The sequence below is a fragment of the Syngnathus leptorhynchus genome, chromosome 7, assembly GCF_054491065.1.
Source record: "Syngnathus leptorhynchus isolate UIUO chromosome 7, UIUO_Slep, whole genome shotgun sequence".
NCBI classification, from domain to species: Eukaryota; Metazoa; Chordata; class Actinopteri; order Syngnathiformes; family Syngnathidae; genus Syngnathus; species Syngnathus leptorhynchus.
Genome location: NC_141201.1, coordinates 5,283,117 through 5,297,758, shown reverse-complemented (window position 1 = coordinate 5,297,758; position 14,642 = coordinate 5,283,117). Strand labels below are relative to the sequence as shown.

The following is a 14,642-nucleotide window of genomic DNA, read 5'->3' as shown; positions in this document are numbered from 1 at the left end:
GCCTGTTGATGGTAAAGACTACAGCCATATGAGTGCTTGCATAATTGGCAAATAATGTTGTGTTTTACTACCCTGATCAAAACCCACTCAACAAAAGCAGTTCCCACAGATAGGTGATAAAAAGCTAACGACACTCTACGGGATGTAAAGCAGAGTACAGTATTACACTGACTTTCAACCTACTTTTCCATTGAGATCAATTATACTTGGAGTAAGTCATTGCAGAGGTAAAAATGTCGGAGCCATAAAAACCTTTATGAAGAAAACAGTAGGCTGATACATACACACACATGTATACATATACATATATGTGGATATATGTGTGTGTGTGTGTGTGTGTGTGTGTGTGTGTGTGTGTGTGTGTGTGTGTGTGTGTGTGTGTGTGTGTGTACACACCAATACCCTAACACTAGTTTAAAGATGACCTTAATTTGACCTTTACTCACTGTTGAATGTTTCACTACTTTTTGCACAACTTTGTTTCATCTTAATAAAAAGCTGAACAAGGGTTTGAACCATGAAAATATTCTGGGACAATCACTTCTATGCCCAGCACATACAACCATTCTCTCTAGCTAGCATGGGAATCTAATGTGGCAGGTATCGCATTTTTATTCTTCACTAAGTGCTCCTTAACAGGAAAATGCGCAAGAAAAATAATAGAAAACGCGATTCAAAGTCGTAGTCTTGTGATTTAATCCAAACACCAAGTTAAACCAAGTTTACTACCAAGTTTTTGCTTTTGGCTAATGAAATCCAATTTTGCTTGTATTATTTAAGGCATATTACGACCCAAAATTATTATGGAACTTGATAGTGTCTGACCTTCTCTATTGCTGTATTTCTTTCATTTTATTTGTAATTTCATAAAACAGCCAAAAGCACAACAAGCAGTGCACACATGCGACATGATTAAAAAGTGAAGAATGCAAACATGATTATAAAAAGTGTTTCCTTGGCATGAATAACCACTAATCAAATCTTCCCCTCTAATTCCCCTTAAAAGCAGTGCTGTCCACGCCACGCGGAGCGTAATGGATGAGGGAAAGGGAAGCGACCCAGCACAAGAGCTTGAGGAGGCTTGCAGGAAATTGATGTCCTTGTCTTGGAAGATTCAACGGCGGAAGGTGCAAATGTGCACTGAATAAAAATAAATTAAGAAACATTCCTCTTTCTGCCTTGATATAAGAAAATGGGCCTCAGTCATGAATGTTTGTAATTGAAGTGTACACATTATGGAATAAATGGGAGGTGGGAAAGGTGCCTTGTGCTTTTTATGTTTTGTAAGCCGTCAAAAATAGTAAAAAAAGAAGGCAAGGCAAAACAAGGCAAAACAAAAAGCTATAATAACATGTCAAAATGAGCTGAGAGTAATTATAATTACCTTAGTAGTGGTGAGGATATTTGTCAAAATTTTTATTTGTATTGAGGATTTTTCAAAATGAGGGGGCTTAAATTTAAATGTTCCTTAATAAGTGGTCTGCACAATTGCAATTAATAATAAAATTAATAATTCTTATTTTTATTGAATTAATAATTAAAATTAATAATAATTGCTTCATGTAATAAAAATTGTATCAGTTTATCATAAGATATTTCGGTCTTGTGTTAGCCTAATGGTAAGTCTGCCTTTGCCTGAAACCACATGTAACTGGAATAGGATCCTGCAACTCACAAAAGACTCTAATGAGGACAAGCACGAAAGAAAACAGATGCCTGGATTAAGAAACAATGCGGTAGAGTTGTAATAATTAAAAAAAAAAAAAAAATCATGACGTCATTATCCATTTAATGTTCCTCCTCACCGCTCGCCTGCTCCGAATACGAAGTACGACTGATTGAGTCATGCCGTGTGGAGGGAATTGCAATTCATTTGATTGGTCTACGCATTTCCTCTGTGTAGATTTACTACCGTAATCATATTACATAACTGTTTCACTGGGAAACTTCCCATTGTTTGTCAAAATAATGGAAGATAACCCTGGGGTCCATATGGGGAAGCTGTTGTGTCAGAAATATCTGTAGCACCATGAGGTAGATGAGAAAACATCAATATTGGTGATGCTTTACTCTTCGATTGCGCAAGACCTTTGTGGTTACACAGTAAACCTTCACGTTTTAATTATCATGTTAATAATTTAACTAATAGTGTTTTCAAGAAAGAAGGTAGGGAAAAAGTGCAAAAGTTTATGGCACGCAGAGGAATTGCAGGGCTAATGAACAAATATGAATTTCAATTCATTTTTAACAAATCACTTGAGGAAGCATTCACTCGCCAAGGTTCATTTTGTCTCGTGTGTTTTGTGTATTTGTAATACAAACGCGTGGTTGTTGACTGTGACGTTATCAGATTTCCTGAATAATTTATTTGGTCACTTCAGCAGCCAAGTAGTGTGCATAATTGCAGAACATCGCTCGGCTCTCTCATTGCAGCCAATAAGAAATCATTTCTGCTCTGTCCTTAAGGGTCTTTTAATTTGCTACACTTATTAAAACCAGAGATTTATTTATTATAGGATGAATGGTACCTCTGGGTGCCACTTTAGACAGAACAGACTTTTGTGTTCAAGAATGTTTCATACTTTTTGTAATAGTTATTAATTGGGGAAATTAAAGTGGAATGACACCCAAGAGGTGAAAACTTCTGCCGCACTTTTTTGGGCGTGGTGTCACAAAGTCTTAGTGCCTGACACACAGCATCACAGACGATAAAAATACAATAAGCCTGAGGGTTTATCTCCATTGTGGTCCGCAGTACATAAAGCGACCGTAAACACAGTCAGAAAGCATAAAGTATTTTTTTTTATGTTTTTATATCCAACCACAGAATTACTATGTTGTGTTTCATTGACGGTCAGGATGGTGCTACTTGAACTAAAAACAAATTGGGGGTGGGACTTTTTTGAATTGAATATTTTTATTTCAAGCACAAAAGAAGAGAATAGAAGAAAAACTAATTATAAATAAAAAAATTGCATTTCAGCTCAAAAAGTAGCAAGAAGACATGCTTATTTAAAATATATATATATATATATATATATATATATATATATATATATATATATATATATATATATATATATTAAAAAAATAGATGGAGTTATAAGCATTGTTAGCTGCAAATTAAATGAAGGTGTAAAGGCAAAAAGAGCTTGTGGCAAGGACGCAACGATTCGTCTGTTTTAGATCTCAATGAGCTACAACAAGTGGTGATGTGGTTTCAATTGAGAAATTGACTTTTTTGCTGCCAGTGCTGCTGCTGACTTGTGAGTATTGGGAAAACATTATCAGTCATATCAGTAGTAGAGTCCACCACCACCTCGTCCAGATTTCAATTTCAATAACCCTCGCTGCATGTGTTCATACCTTCGGGCACATATGGAGTTTGTGTACTGCATAAAACAACATGCATCTCCTGACACAACCCTGGTAACCTGCCCTGAGAATTATTATTTTTTTTTTTTTAAAACATGCACTTGTAATGATTCAAATACACCGCAGCAGTCTGTTGGAGATAATGGAAAAAGTAAAATAATAGGAACTTGGACAAGAGTGACCCACTGACATTATGTATACAATATTTGATGTACACTATAAAACCTGTGTAGGAGATTTTTGTTTTCAGGATCTTTTTGGTGCTGGCTGATTCAAGTCATGGGATGGGGCGGTATGCAAGGCGAGGGTATGAGCTTCACAAGTGCTCACTCTACAGGGAATCACCAGGCTTTACCTTCATATGCACATCTATCGCAAGACAAACTCAAAACCACCCAGAGAGCTACAGCCTTGGGAACTTGCATAAACATAGCACAGGCACAGCGTTCGTCGTGCAGAAAACGAAACAAATTGAATACAGGCCAGTAAAAATCCTTGAACATGTGTTCCCAAATGTACAAAGAAAAGAAAAGCAAAAGGGAAAGAAAGGGATTTGCCTGATCTTTTGTCTGACGAGCATGCAATGGCTGCTTAAGGGCGCTCTGCAACTGCTTCTAAAGAAATTATATTGCAACAAAACTGGTCATTTGTTCAGCTCGCTTTCGGTTTGAGCTATTGTGGTGGGTTTATTTATCGAGCAAGGTGAAAGTGTCCATTCAAAGTGAATTTGGGTATTGTACGACAGTGAGGTTCGCTTTTTCTATTTAGGGTCTTTTGTGGATAAGGTTAAAAATAGATCCAGGCATTGATCTAGTTTCAATAATAATGATTTGCCCTCGGGAAAGTTGAATGTTTCACAGCACACGCTATGTCATGGTTGTCAAACCCATGGTCTGGGGGCCAAATATGGCCCACCATCTCATTTTACGTGGCCCGGAAAGGCAAATTGTGCATCGGCTTCATGTGCCAATACTATAATTACAAATTGTCTTCATTCGGAAGAAAAAAAGAAAAAAATGCAAGCAATTTTTTTTTTATTTGCATTCATTTTTTTTTTTACATTTGTTTTAATTGGTCTCTGATTTCAAAACTAGTTATTCATCAGTTTATTGTGTCGCTTATTGACAATAAAGCAGACTTTGACTTTGATAAGGTGTTGACAGTCGTCCGAAGGAAACTATGACTACAATGCGGCCCATGACAAAAATGAGTTTGACATCCCTGCTCAATATGTACTAGGGCCCGACCAACATGGAATTATTTTTAGTTCAATACCATTGTCAATATGTGATAAAATTCAGATTAATCGGATTAATATGCAAGGAATATAATCAATTTGGGGCACAAGCTAACCTGTATGTGTAACTAGTTAAGGATGCCCCGACTTCACTGAGGTCTCTCTGAAATGGGAGGAGATCACAGGACAGGACACGCTTAAGGATTTACATCCCTAAGCTGTCCCCTGAGTTCTCCGGATCGGTAAGAGAGCTGAAGTATGCTGCCAGGGAATATGATGGGTGCTCTGACCCATTTTGTTAGTGTGACAACAAGCCTCTCAAGAAGTCGAGGCAGAGAAAGATTGCGAATAAATGGGCGAGTGAAGCTAACAAATACAGACAGCGTGGCCCTCGATGTTTCCCTGAAGACTTAATCATGAAAAATGTTTTTCCAACAAATGTCAGTGGCGGTGAAAATAGTCTATTCTCAAACATTCCCTGGCTGCCCCTTTGCATAACTCATTTCTTGTTCACAGTGAGATGTGAAATGAATGGGTTTATTTTGCAATGACAGAATAGACAGTGTTGACAATCAACAGGTTTTATGCTTACAGTGGGAAAACTGGAGTTGGATTTTAAAAATAGATTTTGGGACACCTGTCCTGTAACTTTTCTGACAGCCTTTGTGTATGTCTTGTATTTACAATGTTGACATTCTCAATGTTATGTGCTGCTTTTTATTAGACAGCAGCTATATATAGTACACCTAAAGATTTTCCTAATGTAATATCATGATTACATCCCACGACATAAAATTAAATCATTTCCAAAGAGAACGTCCACCACTTGTAGCCCAAATAACCGGACTGCACTTAAAGCCGTTGAGATGAGGTCACCTTCAACAGCAATAAAGTGTCGCCCTAAGGTTAATGCATCTGAAATAAATATGAGAATAAAACACCGCTTTCAATGTTATCATTTGCCACACAGGTTTTTAAAAACACATTTGTTTCACGGGAGCTTATTCAATATATTATAAAGGTTGAAGTTTGAATGCATTTGGAAGCACGTTTCTTAAAATTGATTTTACACAAGTAAAGGTTGGAAGTGCATCTGGGTTTGGATAGCAATGTTTGATGATTGATAGTAGATGAAAAGCTTTTATAGTCATATTTGATGCTGAAAGAGGCAGAGTGCGGTGCGTGCAGTGTTTATGGAGATTCTCAATGCTAATGGTAGCTGAATACTGATAAAAGGTGCACGTCCTTCCATTTTTCTTTGTTGAAAAATAGATAACCTGCTTGGAGAAATGAATTTGTAGCCGAAGGACTTATTAAAATCAACAGCTATGGCTAAATGGAAATCTTTTTTCATTAATTTGGAAAATACAAGTACCATATGGTACCACTAAGTACCACATGCTGATGATTTGGAATTCTGTCATTGTTTGATGCAGTAAATCATCCTTTTTAGCTTTTTTGCCCCAAGACAAAATGAAATCTTTTAATTAGGTTCTTTGTCTTTAATCAGTTCTTAATATGATTGTTATTTAGGTTCTTTGTCTTTAATCAGCTTTTAATATGATTGATATTTATGCAGCGTGAGTCAGTGTTAAAGCTGCTAGCGAGATTGGAATGTTCATAATGGCATGAAAAATAATCATGTATAGTCAACACAATCAACTTCAATAAAGTTGCAACGCTAGCAATACTGAGCTAGCTCTGTCGCTTTGAACAAGCGGAAATTAGCTATGGCTACTATGCTAGCGAGTTTTAACACGACACTGTTTTTCCTCAGGCCCGGTGGTTTCTAGTTCCACTGTATTAGTATTTTTAATATTTGTCTTTTCTAATGACCAAGCATGAAACGATAAGCAAATTGATTTATGCTTCACTTCCTTTTTGTCATTTTCCCAGCGCATCTCATGGCCGCGGATGTGACACAGTGGCAGTTAATCAAAAGTCTGCTGTATGAACAACTACCGTGCTCATCTATTTAATTTCGAAAACAAATGTCAAGTTCACATGTGGCGTGCCAAAAGCACAGCTGAGATGTATTGGACTTGAGGCTGGCAAGTTCTCGTGGGGAATGTGTGGCATGGTCGAAATGCTGGTTTTGGCCCTTCTGCATTCAGTGCATGCCAGATAGCGACATGCCAAGCAGGAAGGCAGGCAGGCAGGCAGGACTCAGGGGGCTGTCATGTTAAAGACCATGTCCTGGAGCGCAAATAGCTGAGATTTGAGCTGGTGTTAGTTTGAATGTGTTTATATGTCTTTGCATTGTTTACAAATTCAGGTTTTGCACTTGCACACACTCGCTGTGTGTATGACATGAGATGGATTTGGACGGAGGAGGCTGTAGACACAGGGGGCCATCGGCGGATACATTTGGAACAATGGCAACGAAGGAAGACTAATATGATTGTGATTTTGTTGGTGCATATAACGACGTTAACAAGCTCTGCTGTTTGGGTTGTCATGACAAATGAGCAAAAAAAAAAAACATGTTCTCTTAAAAACAAGATGATGGCGGGAAGGAAAACTCCAAAGAAATAATAAAAAAGGAACGAAAAAAAAGACATGTTGACATTTTTCGGTGGTGACACTTAGTCTGATCAATGTCTGGAAAACTAGAAAGAAATATGGCCTGCCTTGCCAACTATGAGCAAAAAAAGATAATGATCTACTGTATATTCACATTGCCTCAATAATTGTAACTTTTCCCTTAGTTGAACTTCATATTTCCATAATTACTGCATAAGGTTTCTCGAGAAAATATGCCTCCGTTATTCTAAAAGAGCCTAAAGCAACCCATTTTCAGGGGGGGGGGGGGGGGGGGGAAGAGAGAGAGAAATTATTTTTAAAAGATACTTAAAAACCTCCAATTGAAACCACACTGCTACTACTCCCAGTCACATGTTTCATGTATGGGTTGAGTTAATGTTCCAACAGACTTGTAATATCCACATGGGGATCGTTAGGAGGGATTTTACATTATTAATGTACTCCCCTCTAACCTGAAAACAACTCTGCTATGGGAGCAGAAAATGAGTCGCTGGGAACATTCAGATTCACTTGGTGGTTCAGGTCTGTGGAGAATAAAAATGGCCGGTCATTATTTTTTTCTGATATGTATCTTTTCTTATAATTGCTGCATTGCTCTGTGTGATGCCTTTAAGCGAAAGCGTGGAGTCGTTTTCAGGATGCTCCTCCCCCTTGTCAATGTGACACACGCACACTCATGGCGCAACAACGGGGTACTCTATTTTGTTTAGCTACAGTATCCGTGAATCCAAAAAAACGACATACCTATTCTGAAGGAGAGCGGGCCACCAGAGGTGCTTGTCACCCACATGGCTAAGAAGAGCAGAAGCGCCCAGGCTGTGAGCATCTTCTATAACTCCTCATGGGTCCTGCCCCGGGGGTGCCCCTGTCACAGCCACCTGGAACACACAAAATATAGCAAAGTTAGAGATCGCAGGTATATGTTGAGAGTTGCTTGACGGCGTTTCAATTAACTTGCTGGAAGCTAAGCATCTGGTAAGCTCAATTCCAAAGTGCTGTGTGGCGCAAACTATTTCCGAATGTGTTTGTTGGCTCTGTGTCGTTCTTGTTGCATGCTGGGAAGCTATTAGTGAGAGTCGAAAACACATGCCAGCTCCACCTGGGATCTGCAGCACTACATTTTACTTTATTTCAAATGGTTGATTGTTTTGTACAAGTAGTAGGAAAGCTCAAATTGTGATAGCATTGAGCAAGCATACCGTAAGACAAAGGTGTACGGTTTTAAATCCATGATTCTCAATATAATGCTAATATCTCACATTTTTGCTGGCAAATTCAACGCAAAAAAACAGAAAAAACCTTTAAAGATCAAAGTTGGGAATGTAAAAAAATAAAAATTCAAAACAGTAGTTGCAAAGCTGAATATTGTGGAAGACGACGGCAGTCAGTGAAGCTAATGAGGCACATTTTGGAAGGCAAGGACATCGAGTCCCTTGTTATTGGACTCATTTATGTCAGCAACAATAAATGGAGGCTTATTTATACACGCTGTAACAATGCGCAGACAAGTTCTGATATGTGAAACAACACTCGTCAATAAGAAAAAGCATGCAAATAAATTCCTATTTGTTTGGTTACTTTATGAAAACATAATCATAAAAAGTCTCCCTTGTGTTTGAAAGCTTATGAAGGTCATTACGAGCATCATTGCAATTTCAGCAGAAAAAAAAGAATATATACAATTGAAAACAAAGAAATGATTCATTTTGGACATGTTCCAAATTATTGTTCCACATTAACCAAGACACAAACCTCGAGATATTTAATTTCATGCTCAATTTATAAAACATAGGGAATCAATCTCCTACATTACAAAACTGATTTCGTGTCATTCGATTTATTGCGTCCGCAATGTTGATTACACACTATGTAATGCAATCTTGCAATGCCTCATGGTAAATTACAAGACAAGTACTCAACAAGAATGAATCAAAGCAATAATTGCAACAATCAATTTGTGAGTCATGTACTGTAAGTACAAAAGTATTGGAACACCAGAATCTGACCATTTTTCACAATTTCAGTTTAGTGGCAGACTGTCAGATGATCTGTAGCCAACTTGCTTTAAAAAAAACAAACCAAAAAACAGCAGAAACGACCAAGGTTGAGATTTCTTATTCAGATCACTTTATCAATATACTAAAGCAACGCTATCTTCTTCAAAGCACAGATAAAGAGATGTTTTTGCCCACTTTCTTTGTTCATGGTCCTTAACAAAGCAAGTGATTTCAAAGACGTCTCGGAAGGTCAGCGAGGTGCCGGTGACAGCGTGATACAGTAATGCTAATCAAACAGGACAAACAAAGAAACGTGTCAGTGTGATCAGGAAAATGCACAGGAGGAAAGTGCCACACCTGTGAAGATGGCAGACACTTCAGTCAAAACAGGAACAAAAGAAGTCAGTGTTTTCATCATTGTTTGGACCAGCAGGGAAATGTCAGGAACAAAAGGTTAAGTGGAACTTTTTTTGGACAACAGATGAGACCATTAAACCTAAGCGTGCTGCTTTGTAGGACCATTACCTAACTTTTCAAACAGTCTAAAAATCAAACCTGAAAGGTTACTTGATTTGGAATGAGATCAAACTTTATAGAAGACAAAACAACTGCCAAGGCAGACTGAAAAAACATATTGCCAGACTTTCTTTTATTATTCTTTGTTCAGCCATGGAAAATTGGAACTGCTTCAAGACTGACATTATGAAGCTGGACAGATAGAAGATGACTACATCAACTTTTAAGAACAATATTGTAATTGACATGAAAGACAAATCACTATGAGTGGTTCAACCTCCGCTTCAAGCTACTTTACAGATGTCAACAAAAGACAACATGGACAGAAGAAGGTCTGATAAAAATCCATGTTCTTATATAGACACCATACCCCGATTAGTCACAGAGTGTGTCACTCACTTAAGACAAACATCTCTCTCGAATCGAGACTTTCCAATTAGGAAACGGAAAACAGGCAGTAACCAGCGTAATTATCTCTATTCACAGATGCTATTGTTCACAGACTGACATTAAAGAGTTAATTGCTGAGCCCATTTTGAAGGCCTTTGGTAAAGAAAACAGCACCAGCTGTGTAAAAACAGTCTCGAATGAATTCAACTGTGGAGTTACTTCTGCTGTGAACGGTAATGGAGATGAGACGATGGAGAGACGCCATCTTCAAGGACGATTATCTTTCCAGTAGACTGACATGTAAGTTTTATCCACATGCTCTCATTAAACTTTTTTTTTGTTAAAACTTTCATACCTTACCTGGAGCATTGAAACAAATAAAATCAAAGACTCATTTTCAGATGCAGTGAAGGAAGTGAAAGTTTGGAAGAGTTCAAGAGTGGCAAGAAAAGATGATCTTGTTATTTAGTTCCTGTTGATACTCTTAGTAGTGTGAGAGGGCTGATGTGAATCACTAGAGTATGAGCAGCGTGATCGTATATCTCCTTCTCGAGTCGCCAATTTGTCAGGACAATATACGTCCAGTGGCAGTAGAATCCACTCCGAGTAGAATCTGGGTGATGAATGGAGTCGGTGGTTAATCACAGAACACATCTTGCGCTATCGTCACGTGATGGATCGGCACAAAAAGTATCCGCTGCGTGTCCTGTGTGACGAAGAAAATGTCACAACCCGGGCTTCTGGGTGATGAAAATATAAAGTTTAAGGATTTGTGTTATGTTTTAAGATTTGACAGTACATTACAGATTGAGTTGAGTCATTTTGTGTGATAGCTAATGTGAAAGAATACGATGTGTATCAATGACAGCGACAAAAAACAGTTCCTGCATTACATTACTGAGTAATTGCAAAAGAAGAAAAAAAAAAAGCCCCAAGGAGAACGTGATAGGACTGTCAACACATCCAAAATATTCCTCAGACCTTTTGTTGGAAAATCTCTGCAAATAACAGCTGTAAAAAGGCTGCCCTGAGGATGTCAAGAAGGAGAGCCTCAAATGAAGGGTCTCTTCCAAAGGTAATTGAGAACCGGAAATTCCTTGCAGCTTATTTCATTATGCTCACAAGAGGATTTACCTTGCTTCATTCTTAATGGAGACTGAATGTGGAGGAGGCATGTTGTACGCAAGCGACATGCACTTCATGCCAAGAGTGCATGTTTAGTACGGCAGCGACATAAAAGATGAGATTTCCTCGATTGAAATACTGCTGCAGATAATAGTCGTAAGCTTGGCAGTTATTACTGACTGTGTGCTTTTTTTTCACCCACGGGAAAAGGAAAAGAAAGAAACCTACACACAGCTTGTGTATAACCATGATTTAATCAATGGAAGTTCATATAAGATGCTTATGTGGGTTGAGTAATCATTTGCGTCAAGACATTTATGTCACGGGCCGCATCGTACTCATAATTTCCTTCGGAAGGCCATTATGAAAGTATAATATATACAGTATAAGCTACACAACAAACTGATGAATAGATATTTTGAAATCAGAGACGAGTAAAAACGGTTCAAATATTATATAAAGTCTGGCAATATATTAATTTTGAAGTGAAGACAATTTGTAATTTTAGTATTGACAAATGAAGTTGTCTTTGCCGGCCATAAAAAAATGAAGTGGCGGGCCATATCTGGGCCCCCGCGCCTTCAGTTTGACACCAAAGGCAATAAGCTTTGAGTGCGACTCATTGTAATTCACATCATTCATGACTCAACTCCTGCCTTGTCAAAATCTGGGTGATTGCTAGTTCTCAACAATAATAAATCACCTAAAGTGGGAAAGGTAAGAGTAAACAAGGTGTATAAAGAGGGAGAATAAAGGGTCACTTATGGCAGGCATCAATGGTACTTAAGCTTCCTGAGAATCTAAATTCTTACTTTCCGATGCAGACTGGATTGTTTTGAAAACACCACGGCAATTCCAGATATTTTCTTTGCTCTGCCTTGGTATGAACAGGTAGAGACAGGCAATCATAGAGCACTGGCTTGGATTTCATTTTCGGTTTGATCCTGACCAGAATACGGATTAGGCAGCAGATTGAGAAACATTTTGTCTTTGTTTTCATTCCAAAAGCAAAGTTGAGATAAAATCACTACGACTAGTTTTGCAGTGTCATTATTGTATTCTCAACAAAGCTGTAAAAACAAGCCAAATGTTTCCAAGACACGTACAAACAATATCAGCTTCATTTGCACGAAACAGACACAGACACACACACACACACTTATTGACAAAGTGTTTCCGTAAGAGGACCCAGCAGACAAAATACAATGAGAGGTCAGACTTAGCAATCAAGTGGCGAGGTTGTCTGCACTGTCTCAATGTGGTGGGATGAAGAGGATTTGACTGACAGGACAGGAAAGTCTGACAGCTGCTTGACGTGCCCGTCACGGCGACACTACACACAATTCAAATATCACAACTGCCAATCAAACATCAAACGCGGACCGATTCACTTGCAAAATGGGATACTACATCTGGCAGTCTGATCCACATACACGGCACGAGAAAAAAAGTCATATTTGAATTTATTATTGTCCCACTGGGAGTCTCTGGAGTGGCATCAAACATGTATTGTGTAATTTATGTTCAAGATTATGATTATGCAAGCAGTGTAAGGATTCACATTTGAGTTCGAGAGAATAAAATATTAGAATATTTAAAATGTTGAGACAGGAGAGGAAACAATGAAGGCTGAAGTGTTTGCATATGGAAAACATCTGTCACAGTCAAATTCCCCAGAAGGACCCAATTCGGTGCCTACTGGATTGTAGCGGTATGAACGGTAAACAAATTATGGACTGCAGAAATGAAGTGGAAGTGGAGTGATGTTATTGTTGATTCATCCATTTATTCATTCATCCTGTTTTTTTATTGTCTAAAGTAGAGTTTGTGGTGAAAAAACAACAACAACAAAAATAACAATCGTAGACTGCTAGTTCCAAGATTATTATAGTTATTGAAAACTGAAAAAAAAAAAACTAGAATGGAAAAAATATTTTCATTAACAAAACAAAATGAAAATGCTTAACTATAAAAACACAACAAATTTGCTCCTTTGTCAAAAATCCAAAATAAAATACAAACTGACTATGATAAATCTCAATTTACTCTAACTTTTTTGCTACTTGCACTGATGACGAGCACCGAGAGGGAGACAATTTCAGATTAAATCCGGCCATCAAGAGTACCCTCCTCTTTTGCCCGCCTTTGTCAGCTCACACCACGTTCAGTCAGACAGGACCAGAGGCAGTAACAAACTGTTAATCGATAGCCATTGTAGCAGCACAGGCCCCGCTATGCCCTCCCATCCATATATTTTATCCAGTCCCTTCTTTCAACACATTCCACAATGTGCAATCAGGCAGAGTCAGAATAAGTTGAGGTAATGGCACATCAGGAAAATTGCCTCGAGATCCAACTGAGTTATGAGATTACCTTTTGGAAAAGCTGTAGATAATTGTATGGAACCTCTGAAGCCAAATACCTCCTGTTCGGCAGCAAACAATATAAGGACTATAAAGCGCACCGGACCATAAGGCGCACCTTCAATGAATGATCCATTCTAAAACTTTCTCCTTATATAAGGCGCACCGGACTATAAGGCGCACCATAAATGCATCATGTCAGATTTGTAATCCAAATCGAATCATTCTCCATTTTATCTTTTTTATTTTAACTTCAGATGGAACAAATTACTTTATAATCACCAAATAATGATCCATAGTCTTTTTGATTCATGATTCATAGTCTTCAGCGGGCCATTTATGATTGATTTCATGTCACAATGCTTCGGGCCAGTTTAAATTTAGGAATTTGGTCCATATATAAGGCGCACCGGACTATAAAGCGCACTGTCGGCTTTTGAGAACATTTTAGGTTTTTAGGTGCGCCTTATAGTCCGGAAAATACGGTAATTTAAAACACCTCTCACGCATGGTAGCAAGCGTGACATAATATGCGCGAGACATCCAAGATCCTATCAAGCAATTCATCGAATAGCTTATCTTTAAAACTATATTAATTTTGCTTCATATCAATTATTTGAATTGATATTTCCCATTCCGTGACTATTAAAGACTTATTCCATTTGATTCCTTTCAAACAGAACTTTTCCTGCCAAGCTAACAATTGTGACTGATTGGTGAAATGTTCCGAGCGTAGAAGGGGGCCGCAGTGACTGGCTGTGTAGCCTCACAAGTGGCCAGTGGAGAGGCTGAAATCAGTGTTATTTCATGAAGAAGAAGATGACAGCAGAAAGGACAAGAGGAAAAAGGCATGCTTGAATCAAAGAATGAATGGCTGCCGAATAGTGCACGCTCATCTGATCCGTCACCACTCGAGTATGTGCCTCGACGCCATCGCTATACACACGGTGTTGGTGACTGAGATGAGAGCGCGAGAGCAAAAAAAAAAAAAATTGCTGCATTTGACCCCAACTTGCACTGACAAAATGGTCAACGTGCTGATACTGTCACATTCAGACTATAACAATTTAGATCGCCATGGGCAGGTATAGAAAA

At 38.3% G+C, this 14,642-nt stretch overlaps 1 protein-coding gene across 5 annotated transcripts in view; it reads right to left on the bottom strand.

The window, feature by feature from the left end:
* grik4 (glutamate receptor, ionotropic, kainate 4) overlaps window positions 1-14,642 on the bottom strand; it is a 170,351-nt gene that overhangs the window by 85,408 nt on the left and 70,301 nt on the right. For all 5 annotated transcript variants that reach the window (XM_085916413.1, XM_085916414.1, XM_085916411.1 and 2 more), the window contains one exon: window positions 7,901-8,034. In XM_085916413.1, coding sequence (XP_085772539.1) covers window positions 7,901-7,982 — 82 coding nt within the window. In that variant the 5' untranslated portion in view covers window positions 7,983-8,034. The remainder of the gene's footprint in view (window positions 1-7,900; window positions 8,035-14,642) is intronic.